The sequence below is a fragment of the Myiozetetes cayanensis genome, unplaced genomic scaffold, assembly GCF_022539395.1.
Source record: "Myiozetetes cayanensis isolate MyiCay16 unplaced genomic scaffold, myiCay2020 scf14, whole genome shotgun sequence".
NCBI lineage: Eukaryota > Metazoa > Chordata > Aves > Passeriformes > Tyrannidae > Myiozetetes > Myiozetetes cayanensis.
Window position 1 is genome coordinate 6,280,375 of NW_026087048.1, and position 16,082 is coordinate 6,296,456.

Here is a 16,082-nt window from a genome sequence, read left to right on the forward strand (position 1 = left end):
TATGGTGGGTTTGACTCTTATCCCAGGCACAGAGATTTACTGGAGAAGTGGGGGCTGGGGGAGGAAAGAGGTGAGGGTGGGCAAATGAACAGGTATGAAAAGCTAAGGAGGTTGTTTGAGAAGTAGGGTGGGTTTTAAGAGCTGAGCTGGTTTCAAAAGGTCTCATCCTTACAGTTCCACACCTCCATCCCCTGCACATTGCTCAGCAATCACAGGAGACTTAAAATATCCTACCTTAGCTCTCTTTGTTTAGGCACACAGAGAACACATTGCCTTATGCTGACCTAAACACAAAGATTTGCAAAGTTAAAACCTGTTAAAGCCAGCCAGCCAGCCTACTTCATTCCCCTAATTTGAAGGCAATTAAAAAAAAAAAAAAAAGAAGAAATAAAACAAAAAAAAATCAATTCCTGTGTACTTCTTCCTTGGGCCAAGGCACTGAAATAAAGTACATATTTATTATTCTTTAAGGCACACCAAAAAAAGATGAACTGCCTGCCTGCTCATTCTAACCTGAAGAGTGAAAATAAGTTAATAAATATAACGCACTATATAAAGCCTGGAGATTCTCATTGGAAACCACCACGGAGAATAATCATCCCCATTTAACTGCAAGTTATGGCAATCACCAATTTAGTCAAATATCCTGCTTGGCCAGCAGATTGCAGACATGTCTAGGGAATACCTTGGAGAGTCACACTCAGTGTTGAAAAGAGAGGAGCTTTATTTGTAGGTAGAAAGTTGACTTACAGAGCAAGTTTAAAACGTCACCTTCCGGATGAGTCTGCAGTGTCTGAGGGAGGGCTGGAGAATTCTATGTACAAAGAGCAGTGGTTTTGCCTTAGCAGACAAGACAAAGTGCACACACACCCCTCAGGCCTTGGTTGCCCAGGGTTTTCATAGGAGTGATGCAGCCAGGTCCTTGATTATCTCACTGCTCAGCTGAGGGATGGTGCTGATCATCAGGAGTTTGCTGCTTGCATACTTGTTCTTTACAGCCTGCAGAGGGACACACAAGATTTACACATGCAGTACCTATGCTCAGGCAGATGATTTTGGATCAATTAGCCTGACTGTCTGGAAAACAAGCAAACAAGACTGGAAGTGAACCAGTTCAAAGTAGCAAGAGCACAGTTAGTCTAAAATGTTTTGATGTTAAAACTAATGCACCAGCCTCTCACAGCCTTGTCAGACCAGCATATGCTTTAAGATAACATAAAGAATATTTACCTAAGGAGCCACAATATGCAGCAAAGACATTTTAAAAACATTAAAGAGAGGACTTAACTCATTATACTTACAGTGTATTTCGTTAACTTCTCATTTACTTTGACCACGTTCTTGGCCATATGTTTCATAGTCATCAGGAGACTGTCTTCTGCATACCCAGTGTAGTATTGCTGCTTTGTGCCCTGCAGCAGAACAGTAGGAAACTTGAGATTTGTGAAGGAGGAAGTGCTGCTCAGTCACTTCAGGCAGCAAACACCCTTAGCTTAAAGCTAAGCCTCAAGTGCTGGAAACTGTAGCTGTCAGCTTACACGACAGATCCAGAGTAACTTCTGATGCGCAGAAGTCTGGACATACCCATTTCAAGGACCATACTGCTATACTGCAGAGGATCTTAAAAGAAGCAACTTTTGCAAGAGTAGCCACTAGCTGAATTACAATTCACTATTCATGGGCCAGGATTTCATTATGTTACATATATTGCAAGAGTTATGAACATCTACCTTTATATACAGTGTGACCTTTGCACCTCAGTGCTTTCAAGAGAAAAATCTTTTCGTACCTCAGTGTTCACATTGAAAAAGACAGTTGAACAGCTTGATGTATAGTGGCAGGTAGAAAAAGAAATATACCACTAAAATCTCACTGTCATTTGAGAACCATCATTATTACCATTATTACCAACTCCAACACAATTTTCTGAAGTACTTTTTTGTAATGGCTCACTTCCGTTGACTGAAGAAAAAACTCCTCACAGGTTTGATTAAAATTCTTACCCATTTGTCATGTCCCAGGATCTTTTGGGACAAGCATAATGCAGCAGCTGCAATCTCTGAAGGACGATGGTGGACCATGTCATAGTCTATCAGTGTCAGCTCCATCAGGTATTTTGCCAGAGTATGTTGCTTAGCATCAGCCTACCAGATTGAGAGCTTGTTAATCCACAAGGTTTCACTTTATCATAATCATTCAGAAGTGATCATTGTATTCAATAACAAAACAAAAATAGTCAGCAAAATCTTTACTACAGTCTAATAGGCACATCCAGACCAGAGTCCCAGTCAGTCTAGACTGGCAGCCATTTGGAATTTACACACAAAGCCAAGTGAGGGATTTTAACAGAAACTACAGTTATCAGGTACTGCAGTGCCCAAGTGGGGATACAGGTGCTCCTCTGTAACACACACCAAGGGAGGGGAAGGCAAAATGACTTAAGGAGAACCTTATTCAATGGAGTTACCCAGTGGTGTGTTGAGATAGTTGGAAGACCACTTCAAGTGTGGACAGCTCAGCTGAGTAACTACTGAGGTGGGGAAAAAAGGTTGGATCAAAGAGAAAGCTTATCTTTTGATTCCTAAATAACAGTATTTACAACCAAAAGTTATTTGTAACTGCAACACTGCTATTGTTTTACAAGTAAATACACTGATCAACAGGGTTAAAAAGATTAAAAGCAAGGGTTCTGCTCTAAGGTATGTTTAGTTTAATCTTTAGTGCCACTAAGACTGAACACAGGCCCCAGTAAATACAAAGGTGAAGTGCCACTGGCTGCCACAGTGACACTGCCGTGGTTACTCCACACGGTGGAGTGTCAGAGCTGAGTATTTCCTGATGCAGCATTTAAGCAGAAGGCAAGTAAGATCACATGATCTTACTTGCCAGGAGCAATCCTGATAGACTTTACAAATATAGAAAAGTGCTAGATAACAAGGACAAGAACCCACCTCCCCAGCTTTTGATGCTCTTCTTAAGAAGTGAATTGGAAGAGGCCGCCCCAAATCAAAGTTCAATTCTTTAAGAATAATCATCTCCATTTCTCTTATTTCACTGCTGGTGTAGGCATTGTCAGTAATGTAAACAAAGTCTGCTACATCAGGACACAATATCTCTTCGTATTTTGAAGCAACAAGCATCGCTGTAACACCCACCAGCTGAAGCTTCTTGCGAGGTACTGGATGACTCTGCAACACAGCAATTTAAAAAGTAGGACCCAAAATGTCAAACGCTAAATAAACAGATTCAAATTTATCAGTTTACTATAACAGTATAGCAGTGCTCATTCTTATAACATAAATTCTGAGTCAGAAGTGTCTGTATTGACAGGTTCAAAGAGGGCGGCAGCCTCAGAGTGAAGATGCTACACCACAGTAGCTCTTACACAAAGAGTAGATTTTGTAGGTTCTTAAATTTATAAAGAAAGGATAAATCCCAAACCCATTTAAAAACACAGCAACTGAGTAAGTCTTCTAATCTGAACACGAAAAGTATCTTACTTGTAAGAAGCGATCTATAAGTGCAACACACATGTACAGCGTCTCCTGCAGGAGGTGGAATCTTGAGTGGACCTGGATCAGCCAGTCCACCAGGATCGCTCTCATGCGCCCGTTGATGATCTTCCCATCCAGGTAATGGGGGCGGACAGACTGCTGCAGCTGAGGGGTGGGAGAGACAGAGCTGTGTGAGTAGGGAGGTCAACCCGCGCTGTAGGCAGCAATACAGCTGTGACACATTGTACCTCAAGCTCTCTCAGATACAGGTAGATGTCCTTGACATAGTCACTGCACAGCTGGGGATTCTCTGAGTCCTCAGCATCAATGTCTTCCACATTGTTGAGCAACACGTCAGAGAAGGCTTGGCACAAATCCTCCTCTTGCATTGATACATCCATAGGGACAGGAGACAAAGCCTAAGGAACACCCCATATCTGTTAACACATGTCTCTAGTGCTTAAGTATCACTGTTCCTTTGTTCCCGTGTTTCTCTAATTACTACCACAACTTCTTTAGACACAAGTTGAAATCAAACTTGCACTGTAGTGCAGCAAGTTTTCACTGAGATATCACACAAACAGAACCTAAGGACCTTCTAGTAACTGCCAGCTAAAGTAGAAACTTCATCCAGTACTTCAACAGCTTGTTCTGCCACTTGGAACATCATCCTGTAAGTACAACATGCATTAAACCGAAACCTCAGTACAGAGGCTTTGCTTTTTCAGCAGGGAAATGAGATACAGCTACAGACAAACTATTCTGAAGTCAGAGCTCCAAGCTGCAAAGCAAATTAAAAATCAAAACAGAAATCATCACTTCCTACCTTTGGAACAACAGTTTCTTTAATGACTTGATTCACAGCAGCTGGAGCTTTATGCAGTACAGTTCCATTTGTGGTCTTGCTAGGTCCTTTCATGGGTTTTATGGATGCTTTGGGGCATTCTGTTCTCTGTAGTGAAAACAACTATTATTAATACAGTGGGGCCAACTTTTCCCTAGACGGAGACTTCAAATGTTCCTTTACCTTGGTTAGGCGTGTTCCTCTTGTGGCAACTTTATTTCCGATTTCTTCCAAGGCAGCCCTTCTGCCAGGAAGGTGAGTTTTTGCTTTACTTCTAAGGTCAGACACAGCATTCTCCATCCCTCTAGTGACCTAAGACGGTAAAATTGCAAATGCTTAATTGTCAGAGACTAACGATTTGCCAATACCCAACTCCATTACACACTACCACCCCGTGCCTGCTATCCATTGCTCAAACAGCTTTTATTTCCTACATTCATTCAGAGGAAAGTCTCCTCTATACAGGTTTCAGAGCACTGTACTCTCTGAACTGTGTTGTAAAATTAAGAGAAATGTACCCGATCTCATACTTTGTAAGGTTAAGAGTGCTCACTTCCTATTTAACCCTTTATTGTACTTACACACTTTGTAACCATAGCAGCACTTCCAAGAAGATGCAAAAAGCAAGTTTTTTGTTACACATATGGCATATAAATTAAAAACTAAGCTATATACGCAAAAATTGATACCCTTTGTTATGCACAGCGAAGAAATCACCAGGGCTCAAGCCTTTCGTGGAGTTCAGTTTAAACTCTTAGACGATCACCACAGAGAAGAGGTTCTGTAGTCCCTTCCCACACCTCCCCCATCCACAGCTTGGTGTTTTCTCGCTCCCCTTCGGCGGGGGGAAGCGCGGGCGGCCAAGGCCGGGAGCGATGCGGAGGCAGGGCCCGTTCTGCGGGGCACGGTGGGGCCCCTCACACCGCCCACACAGCCTCGCCACGGCCCGGCCCATCCGCACCCCCCCACCACCCAGCACCGCGGAGTCCCGGCCGGGCCCAGCGCCGAGAGCCAACACCCCCCGCAGGGCAGAGCCCCCGCTCTCCCAGCTCGTGGCCCCCGCGCCGCCGAAGGGCAAGGAGGGTTAGGGTTAGGGCAAGGAGGCCCAGGGGTGGATCGGCGGCGCGGCTCCTCTTTCCCCCCCGGTGCGGTACTCACGGGCACGCGTCGCGCCGCGGGTAGCGCCATCCTGGGCAGGGCGGTGTGAGGGACTCGCTCCGCGCCCTCCGCAGCAGAACCAGTGGCCGCTGCCGCACCGCCCGCGACTCCCTTTAAACCCCGGCCCGCCCTCCCATTGGCTAACTTCGTACGATGCACGCGTCCCATTGGCCCGCCAGCCCAGGCCCCGCCCCAGCAGGAAACGGTCTGCGCCGTTTCCGGCTCCAGGCCCTGAGGGGGAGGGGCGGCCCCGCTTTCAGGACCGGCCCAGCCCACGGTCCCAAAAAAGGAGGTTTTAACCCCAGAAGCAGCGGCACTGCGGGTAACGGCCAGGTAGCAGCCGTGCACAGCTGGGGAGCGGCCCGCGAAGCAATGAAGGCGCACCTGCGCTTCGCACCAAGGTGGTTCTGTGTGGCAGCTGTGGGGCCACCCAGAGCACACCGACCTCGTTCAAAGGAGCAGCTTCACACAATGCCCTGTAGGAAACCACTCCGAACAAGCTGTTACAACTTTCACTTTAAATTTCACTAAGTTAAGTTAATAACGAGGCCCAAGATTCAGAGACTTGAACACTACAACAGCTGCCTAAACTGACTGAAAAGTCTAATTACAATTCCTCTGAATCCCCCTAAACTGGCTTTGAATTCCAAACTTCCACATGACTGCTTATCCACCTAATTAATTGGGGCTACATGTCAGTCCTTCACTGAAGTAACTTTTTCTTAGCTAGGACCTGTAACACTTAATACATGTACACAAAGTAATGTTTAAGGACCAAGACTTACAAGACCAAAAGGAGACAAAGGAAAAAAAAAACTTGCATAAGAAACAGATTTTGAATGATACCAGTCTAACATTTTATTTATTGCATACAAAAGGATTTCTTTTGACAATGGAGTTTCATATGAAAAGTAATTTGATGCATACTGTTGAGAATCTTATCTTCAAAGTCAAAGATGCTGCAGAAAACTTAAGGCAATGCATCTAAGCATATAAAGCACAGTAAGTGGTGGAAATTTTCAAAATGAAAAGCCTAATCTTTCTCCTTCTCTTAAATTACGGTTAAGTCACAACCTTCCGGAACAGAAGTAAGCTGCAGCTTTTTAGCCCCTGCAATAGCATTAAGATCAGAATACCGTGATTCCTGACAAAAGTGTTCAACATCACATTACAATGTTATGCATACATTTAAAAGCAAGACAGTATCAGTAGCTCTAATAAATCAAATCATGGACCACTAAAATACCTCTAGTACCACGCACTCAAATCAGACCCATAAAATATTTCCTAAAAACAAAATAAAAAATTAAAAAAAAAAATCCCCCAAATCTGTGCTTCTTTGTCCAGTAACAAAGCCAAAAGAGATTCTACCCCAGGGTCTATTATTTTAGAGGCCCTGGGTTTTTTTGTCCCATGTCTCTCAAGTACCTTCTTGGAACCTTTTAGCAGTGAATATCAGTCTTCAAACATTAGCAGTCAACTAACTTCCCTTCTTTTCAGTCATGGGAAAGCAAAGTGTCTGGTCAGTCCTTCCAGCTACTTTTATTCATTTTTAGCAATGAAGCTCCAACTCCAGTCTTTGAATTTCCTACAGCCACCATGTCCAAAAGCTTTAGCAGAAACCCACAGGAGCAGTCAGATCCTGGGCTGCCTCTCTCCCTCATCCCCCATTTACAAGCACAAAGTGGTTTTAAGTTCAGTTCTAGCAACACAAGGAAGCTTGAGAAGGTCCATTTATCACATACATACTGGAATAAAAATTCTCTCCACTAAAAGCCTCAGTGCCAGAGGTGTTAAGTTTGTTGACAAAAAAAAAAAAAAAAATAATAAAAAGGAAGCTGCTTGAACCAGACAGAAACAGGCATCAAATTAGATAAGGTAATATTTATAAATGGATCATTTTTTAGTGTAAACATAACAGTTCATCTTCTAGATTTACTGTAAACCATTGTACATATCATCTGATTATGAAAGACAAAGACAAGAGAAACTGAAGGTATTTATTATTCAATTCACTTACAAAGCAGGTGGCTTAATGCAAGCTAATTGACATATTTATCTATGATCCCCGAGGAACATCTTTTCCAAAGTGACAGTAATACTGTCCCAATGTTTTTGCACATTTGCATTTTGCAATGTTGAGCACATTTAAATAAACTATAATCTATTATATGTGAAAGAATGTTGAAGCAACTTGAATCCTGATGTGGATTAAAACCTCCTCCAAAGGCAAAATGTTAGTACATTATTAATTCTATATACTATATTATGCAGCAAATCTTAACTATAGAAAATACTTCAATCAGTGATGGACTGTTGGTAATTTATAAAGAGGGAACCTATGATCAAGGCAAAAACTAGGTAACCACATAATTTGTGTCTCAGTTTCTACAGAAATTTACAGGCTTTTAATTTACTAATGAAAAATAAAAACAAGAGACAAGTGGATTTAGCTAACTTTATTAACTTTAAATCTAATAAAAATCCCAAGACACGCCTGGAATCCTTAGAAATTCTATGAATGCATGTATATAAACCCAAACAAAAACCCTGTAGCTTAAAGTCCTTACTGAATGGTTTTATATTAAAAAAAAACCCACAAACCAACAACAAAACCCAAACAGCAACAACAACAAAAAGAAAAAAAAAAACAAACAACCCCTCCCCTCAAAAAAAACCCACCAAAAAAACCCAACCCAAAACCAAACCAAAACAACAAAAAAAAAAACAAACCAACTCTCAATGTGCGCAGATACTTCAACTTAAGTTAGCAGAAGACCAAACAGATTCTAAGCTCTTTTTCCATTTCCCTAATAAGTCTTTCAATCTGCAAGTATCTACAATCCAGCTAACTGAAATCAACATTTAGTGTTCACTAGAGCTGTTTCACAGCAGCATATATTTAAGTTAGGGATTCAAATTTCTAGACATAGAAGAAAATGATAAATACAATCTGAACAGCAGTCTAAATGTTTAATATTGACATTCAAATATATCTGCATTGTGCTGAAATTTTTAAAACAAACACAAAAATCTGATCAGACAAAAACTCTGGTGATGAGTATGCTATATGTATCAGTCAAACTGAATATAGTCCATATTCTGTTCCCAGTATTAAGGATGTTATTTGACTCAGAACTGATATTGTAAATATACAGCAGCCATTTTTTCCTAATTAAGGAATGTCTCAATACATAATATTATCCTTTTCTAGATGATCTTTATACATTTAAACTAAAATATGATTGATTAAATTAAGGAATTCGAGGTTAGTAATGAGTGAAATCATACTTTCAAAGCTTGATACTACATAAAACAAACCAAAAAAAAAGAGACCACACAATTCTACTTACTAAAGCAGCTAATCTTGCCTGCAAGTTTGGGGTCACAAAGCCCATAATATGTGCAAACAAATGCAATACAAGGAACCATGCAAAAATACAGTAATGAATTTAAAGAAAAAAAAGTAAAACCTAAAAAAATTTTAAAAAAATTATAAATACACTGAAACTCAACTGTCTTCTACAATAAACTGTAGGTCTAGCATTAGTTGTACCATGTAGCAGAGCCAGCACTCTAAGGTTCAATGTTCCACATCTGCGCAGGTAAGTCATGCCATCTTTGGTTGACTGCAGTACCAGGAGGGATGAGAGGGAGCGAGCGGGAGGACAAGAGTTCTGGAAAGCAGTGTCAACTTTCACTGGGCAGCTGAGCCTCAATGTCCACTCTGCAAATGGGGCACTTCTTGTTAGTAATCAACCACTGATCTACACAGACTTGGTGGAAAAGGTGCATACACGGAAGGCGCCTGTCACCAGAACAGAGAAACATCAGTGTTAGTGCAGCATTTCGACACTCACACACATGCTGGAAAAACAAAACACGGCTTTTGCTACTCAGGTCTGTTCTTTCTGCAGGTCCACGCTTTCCCAAAAGTTTCACAGCCTTTCCATTCTGTCTAGTTCCAAGAAGAAATGCATATGGGCTTCAATGAAGTCAAGCATCAACTGGATTCTGCTGTATTAGACTGATTAAAATCTGTTATAGCTTAAGTAGCATAACTCCAGAAAAACTAAAAGTGACAGTCCTGATTAATTCAGGGTATCAGCTTGGGTTCGTGTTATAACACAGGCAGTCAACTTATGAAAGACTGCAATAAAATAACCTACATTCTACAGAAAGACAATACAGACTGAACAATGTGTGTTTTCAGTTGCAACTTGTTTTATTTCATTAGCTAAACAACAAACATTAATTAATGGTAACTGTTCACCCAGGCAGTCCTGCAAGTGTGCCATATTTGACTGTGGTGTCAAAGCCAGAATGTTTAACATCACATTCTGATATTCAGTGCTACTTACCTGACATCTTCACCTTCCTCCAAGATAGACAAACAGATGGTACACTTTTCCTCTGTGTCTTCTTCTGTTCCTTCCTCCGCATCTTGTTTGCAGTGCAGTTTCCTCTGTGAGAACCAATCAGTTGTTACCTTATTAGTAGAGATGACATTATTGACAAACTGAGTAAAATCTGTTTTTGAGACATATTCAACACATATTTCTTTGAAAACATTTTGTAATATTTATTCAAATGTATTTAAACAAAATTAATCAAGAACCAGCAACTGGAGCAAAACTCAGACATTTCAGACTTAACTACTGTTAATTACAGAAGTCTGCAGGACTGTGAATAGAATAATTTCATATTGCTGCAACCAGTCCTTTTCCTTACTGTCTATGTATAAATATCTTAATTTCATTCATGTAGAGAAAAAAAAAATCCTTTCAAGTGTGGCATCTTAAGTCACTATTTATCAAGTGTGAAAGAACTGTCAGTGTGGATGGGATTCTATATTATCATATACTAAACTCCAACTGAGAGACAACCTCAGCTGTCAAAATTGTGTACCAGATTCAACTCTACCTTCCCACTGTCCCAGTGATCAGAGTAAGAGTTAAAATTGATACATACCAAGCAGGCACAGGAACAATTTATTGCAAAAATTAAAGTCTTTAAATATTTTATGTGTTCTTGTTGAAGTCTGTTGACAATTTTGCTATTACCAGTAGTTATTTTGTTGCTCACAAGGCTTCTCATAACTGCTGGACAAGTTAATCATATCAAACCACTTTTGTTTATCACATTACAGTAGCTCTTTATCTAAGGAACAAATGTTAAATTTTCCCTGGGAAAGAAGTGCCATTGCAAGCTTTGCTTACAATCGTTGAAACTTCAAGATAGAGAAAACATGCACTCCTTGAAGCTGACATTTCTCCAGGTTTAAGCTAACTACAACCATTATTACATGCTCAAAGAACTATTAGAGACAGGCCACAGTTTGAGAAATCCTCACCTTTTTGTATTTATGTGGATATGTGCATCTTTCTATAGTTCCCTGTGTTGCTCCACGATTCACGTTGCCTAATCGTTCCTCCAAGTGAATCAGCTCCTAAAAATCATGAAGGAATAAACAGTGTAAAAACTACTATTTCAACTACCTTGAGAAAATACTAAGTTTTATTTTAACCCATTTCCAATTTTAGAATGACAAACTCAAGAATTTCCCAACTTACTCAAATACAGGCAAAGCCAAAAAGAGCATGTTGTGTGGGAAAAGTGATGGCTGCTGTAGAAAAACCCACACAACACTGCCTGGTATTTCAAGTTATAGGGAAACACTATTTTACTACTAAAAAGATTAGAATTTTGTCAGCTAGGAATAGTTATCAGTATGTTCACATGTACTTTTGCATCTAATAAGGAAAAGGCAATTAAAATACACTGTGTAAATATTTAGTTTCTAACAGTCATTAAGGCTTAGAAGAATAAAAAAGAGTTGATTAAGTTGAAATATAATGACTGATTTATTTTTCTCCAGCAATGAGTTTATTGGAACCATGAGATGTCACTGAAGAGATTTTCAGTGGACTAGGTCATTAACTCTCTGCATCTGATTCCTTGTTTTCTCCTGTTTTATTTTCTTCACTCCATTTCAATTCCTGCACTACATAACAGGACAGCACTGTTAAAGTGGCCAAGTTTCAGCCCCACTAGGAGGATCCTGGCACAGTTATTCAGAGACACCTTCTACCAATATATCATGTGACTACCCCATCCTACTGATGGGTGGAGGGCAGAGCAAGATGTCCTGTCCGTTAATAACCACCTACGCCTGCACTTTCCAGGGCTCCTCTGACTGACCCTCTGCTCAATGTGCTCTTGTTCCAGTTCACCGTGGTGAGGGCATTCCAGAAATAAAGGGTATTTTCCTTCTGATTCTTTTATATCTATATATAGAACTAGCTTTACCATACACCCTCCCCATATTCCCTCATGACACATTTTGACATTTATCTAGTTTTTTCTATTACAAACCTCAAAATTGCCCCTGAAAGGGCCTCTGAATGATGTTCCATCCAATCCCGATGAAATGTAACGGATGTGAGGGTAGCCCGCCATGTCTGGTACCTATTCAAACAGCAGATGTTCAGTTAAACCTATTCAGAACAGTCTCAGTATTTTACTGTTCACTTCACAAAATTTAATTTCCTTTTGCTTTCATTGACTCACTTATTATTTATACTCCTCAGCCTGAGCATACAATTCCAACTGAAAGCACAACACAAACACCACTCTGAGCCCTCTAAACATAACCAGGAGCAAAACAAAGTGAGACCAGATCCTCCATTATCATCTCTCCGCATCTGCATTACATATTGCTTGGACTCAATTTCCAAGTCTCAAAACCTCAAACTACATTGTATAAACCACCAAAAATATCTACCTATGTCTGTAAACAGAACACCTAACAGCTACACATGAAGTTATGAAAAGGACTTGCTATGGATTCTCAAATTTAAGTTTTTAGTATCACAGAAGAAACAAGGCTAATACTTAGACTGAAAAAAACCAGCCAAAATTCTTATCTTACCCAAAACAACAGAACATCTTCAGACACACTTCAAAATTAGAGGCAGATAATTAACACTCAAAACTCACATCTAAAGTCATAGGTAACTCTAAATACACTCCACATCCAAGCATCCACTGACCTCCTTCATATTAAGAGATATAAGCAGTGAACACAGTATCAGGGTTCAGTGCTATATCCCACCAGCACTTTCATACAGGAAACCTGAAAGGCAGTTAATATACCAGGGACCCCCTTCACAGCAGGGCTTCTGCACTCCATTTTTACCCCAACAGGATGAGTGAATAATGGGACTGACTTTTTGTCAGAAACATACCAGTAGCAATTTTTAATGAACAGGTGAAACAACTCCAAACCCCAATGATCAGCAGATCTACTTTACCTAATCCCACAAAACACATCAATGTGAGGACTGTGAGCACTCTAAGCAGCACTTCATGTGGAAATAACATTAAGTACTTGAGAACTATCTTCATTTCCATGCTATCATATTATTCATGAAGTCTGGTATTCACATGTGGCTCTTCTTCTTTCCAGAAGACACTTCGAAGCTTAACATACATGAAGGTGTAAAACTGAATGAATGCATTATGAAAAAGCACAGGCCTAGACAAAGCTACTCACAGCACAGAACAGACCAGTAAGCTACCTTTCTGTGGTTTTCAAATCCAGTACTGCAACTAAAAGCTGACAGGGATAGAAGAGATTTCTCTGCCCTAAATATTTTTTTTCCAGAAAAGAAACACAGAATGTGGTTATTTTAAAGCAGTTTACACGGTCCTTGTTAAATTACCACCTAATAGTGCCAATTGTGAGCCACAGCACTAGTATTAAGTTATAACAAATTAGAGGCATAGAAACTGAAGATGCATATTCATGTACATTTCTAAACATTTCATGTAAGCAGTATCTGTTGGTGTCACAGATCTTACTGTTTGACAATATAAACTGTAGCTGTAACAAAGGAAGTTTGGGGGAGTGAATTAAAAATACACTGATTTGTAAAAACTACATTGTGAGAAATCTGTCTCAGATAATCACTGATGTACAATTCATGTTGTATTTAAGTGTGTAATTCTACTTCAGCTTCCAATTACAGAAAACACATTTAAATAACTGGGTCACTCACACTATGAATATATTTACTGTCCCAGGTTTTTACTGGGCATAGACCTGTGGTATCATTTGGAAGTTTCTATTGCCTGTTGTTACATTGTGAATCAATTGCCACCACTCAGAGGAAGGGAAAGTCCTGACAAAAATTAACCTAAGTCTCAGAAGTGATTTTCACTGCCTGCTTTTTGTATTGACCAGGATTTGAAAATAATCCTTTGGAATGGTGCAGATACTACACCATTACAGGACCTGCAAAGTCCCTGGTGTATTGTGTAATTCTGTAATTACAGTTCCAATTGCCTCAGCAGTCAGGATTTGCCAACTGCAGTGACATGCACCTGGACAGGTCTCCTCTTCGGAACAAATTCTGCTACTGGAGACTGTTTAAGAAACCTACTAAATTTAATACTACAAACCCAGGAATTTCTCAGAGCACAAAACACAACAAACTCCTGAACTCAGACAACAGAAATATCATGTGGGATGATGTATTTTCATGACGATAAACAGGTCTTCATATTATGCTGATGGGGACAGCATAACAACTCTGCAAAATAATCTGAACATACATTGTGTACAGGCTCTTCTATAAAACATCCTGAGAATACAGCTTATACTTCTGGCCAAGTAAAACACTACTTTGAAAAAACATCTCTGTAAGGAAAAACCCAGTTCTTTTACACCTGCAGAATAAGCAGTCTGCTAATATAGCAAGATTTTAACTGAGTACATTTGTGATACAAGATGGAGAAAAGATGGGCAAGAGAGAACTATCAATAATGCCCAACTAAGAACAGTCTTACGAAAATCTTTTTCACAATTACCATCAAGCTTCAAAAGTAAAAATATTTCAGCTCTCTTGAAACAGTTTCATACACAAATGAAATTTATTTTCAGTAATTTTCATACTGAACATAAGAAAAAAGGAAAAGTTTAAAGCTAAGAAAGAATGTAAGCAGTTAAAGGCATTGCCAGTCTGCACAAAGTGCTTGTGTATATTTTTTTGGATACAGTCAAATTAAAATATATATTTTAAAGCAATATACTCTGGACCTACAGATTTCAGCTCAGGTTTTTTCCTGTAGAACAAGTATCATCTGTTTCTGGTTTTGCACTTTCTATTGACACTTCCCGTGATCGCAAAAATCTGCAGCAACTACAAAAATCCAAGGCCAAGTCAGAGCCGTTTGCAACAAAAACATTTTGAGACAGTTTGAAACAGCTAAACTGCAGGGGAGGTTTTCTTCCCTGCTACCCTCTATCTTTGCAGGATCTTTCTGCTTTTCAGTTGCCATAGTCAGTGGAGAGATTCTTCTACTGTCTGATACTATTTATCTTGTCCATCCCGACCTTCTATTCCATGGTTCATATTAAGTGTCATCTTCATACGTATTAAAACAACTTCCAACAGTAAGCTTATTCAGTTCACTGCTCAGCTACTATCAACACTCAAAAAAAAGTAAAGCCAATCAATGTCTTAAGTCAAATTCAAACAAGAAGAAGCTGCAGTTTTCATAGACACTGTGTGAAGGAACAACTAACACCTGCGGCATAGATAAAACCCAGCTGTACCTGTGTCTGAGGGGAACATAAAATGAGCCTCTTCAAAAGCCTATATTCTAAAAAAACCCCAAAGAACAATAATTCATGTTTATATTAAGAAGAAGAAGCTGTATGACAGAAGTCCATTTTCTTGAAAAATGCAATTGTATTTGATGCATCTAATCAAGGCTAATCTAAAGTTCATCTTTAACTATTATTACTACACCAAGTTACAGCCTTAAGTGTTCAGATATTTTACAGAAGTTTGTTTTGCTTTTTTGGCATCTCTTAGAGCTGCAACACCTGTATGCCTGACCAGCACACATCTACCATAATGTGCTGGGACCTACTGTCCTGTACCTCCAAACCCCTCCTAATTATTACAACTCAGTGTAAAGATGGTCTCAACCACTCTTGAGTCATTCAGCAGGTACAGGAACAGAACAGTCAGGCTCTGCAAGAGAAGAAAAAGGGAGCACAGCATATTGAAAGCTGGATGTGTAACACCTGAGAGAGGTTAAGGTACCATAAGAAACTTTAGGTTTGTTTGGTTTTTCTTTTTTGGTTGTTGTTTTTATTTAGTTTTTGGGTGGGAGGGGGAGAAGAAGGGGTGGGTTTGCTTTTTTTTTTTTTTTTTTTTTTTAAACATTATGATCCAGACAACTCCCTCTGACTGACAAGCTGCAGTCAAGGTTCACAGATAAATTAAAAAGTCTTCTCAAAGCCTGCACCAACTCTAGAGAGATTTATTACACCATACTATCAAACTACAAAGTCCAAATAATTGTCCTTCCACACTCCCCACCCCTAAAATTCCCATTCCACAGGACACTATTCAAAAAGGCAGAAGAAACAGAGTCAAGAGGCTGGAACAGCCTGTATGCTAATTCTTTGCTTAACAAGTAGCTGAAACAACTTAAGAAGCATGTAGATAGTCCTTATTATTTAAGATATATTTAATAAAACAGAAACTAAAAAAAAAAAACCAACCACAAAA

General features: G+C 39.7%; 2 protein-coding genes across 11 annotated transcripts in view; both read right to left on the reverse strand.

The window, feature by feature from the left end:
• Positions 1-700: 700 nt before the first annotated feature.
• On the reverse strand, positions 701-5,596 carry CCNB2 (cyclin B2). Its single transcript, XM_050309875.1, has 9 exons — positions 5,497-5,596; positions 4,522-4,650; positions 4,321-4,446; positions 3,743-3,913; positions 3,501-3,659; positions 2,952-3,188; positions 2,004-2,144; positions 1,302-1,412; positions 701-999 (listed from the first exon to the last, which is right to left on the reverse strand). The coding sequence occupies exons 1-9, from the start codon at positions 5,524-5,526 to the stop codon at positions 898-900; spliced, it is 1,206 nt and encodes a 401-aa protein (XP_050165832.1). The 5' UTR covers positions 5,527-5,596; the 3' UTR covers positions 701-897.
• A 733-nt stretch (positions 5,597-6,329) lies between these two features.
• The window catches only part of RNF111 (ring finger protein 111), a 48,628-nt gene continuing 38,875 nt past the window's right edge, over positions 6,330-16,082 (reverse strand). For 5 of the 10 annotated variants that reach the window (XM_050309841.1, XM_050309840.1, XM_050309843.1 and 2 more), the window contains 4 exons: positions 11,872-11,964; positions 10,850-10,945; positions 9,858-9,985; positions 6,330-9,304 (listed from right to left, as the gene is read on the reverse strand). In XM_050309841.1, coding sequence (XP_050165798.1) covers positions 9,187-9,304; positions 9,858-9,985; positions 10,850-10,945; positions 11,872-11,964 — 435 coding nt within the window. In that variant the 3' untranslated portion in view covers positions 6,330-9,186. The remainder of the gene's footprint in view (positions 9,305-9,857; positions 9,986-10,849; positions 10,946-11,871; positions 11,965-16,082) is intronic. The other 5 variants (XM_050309844.1, XM_050309846.1, XM_050309845.1 and 2 more) reach the window with 3 other exon arrangements.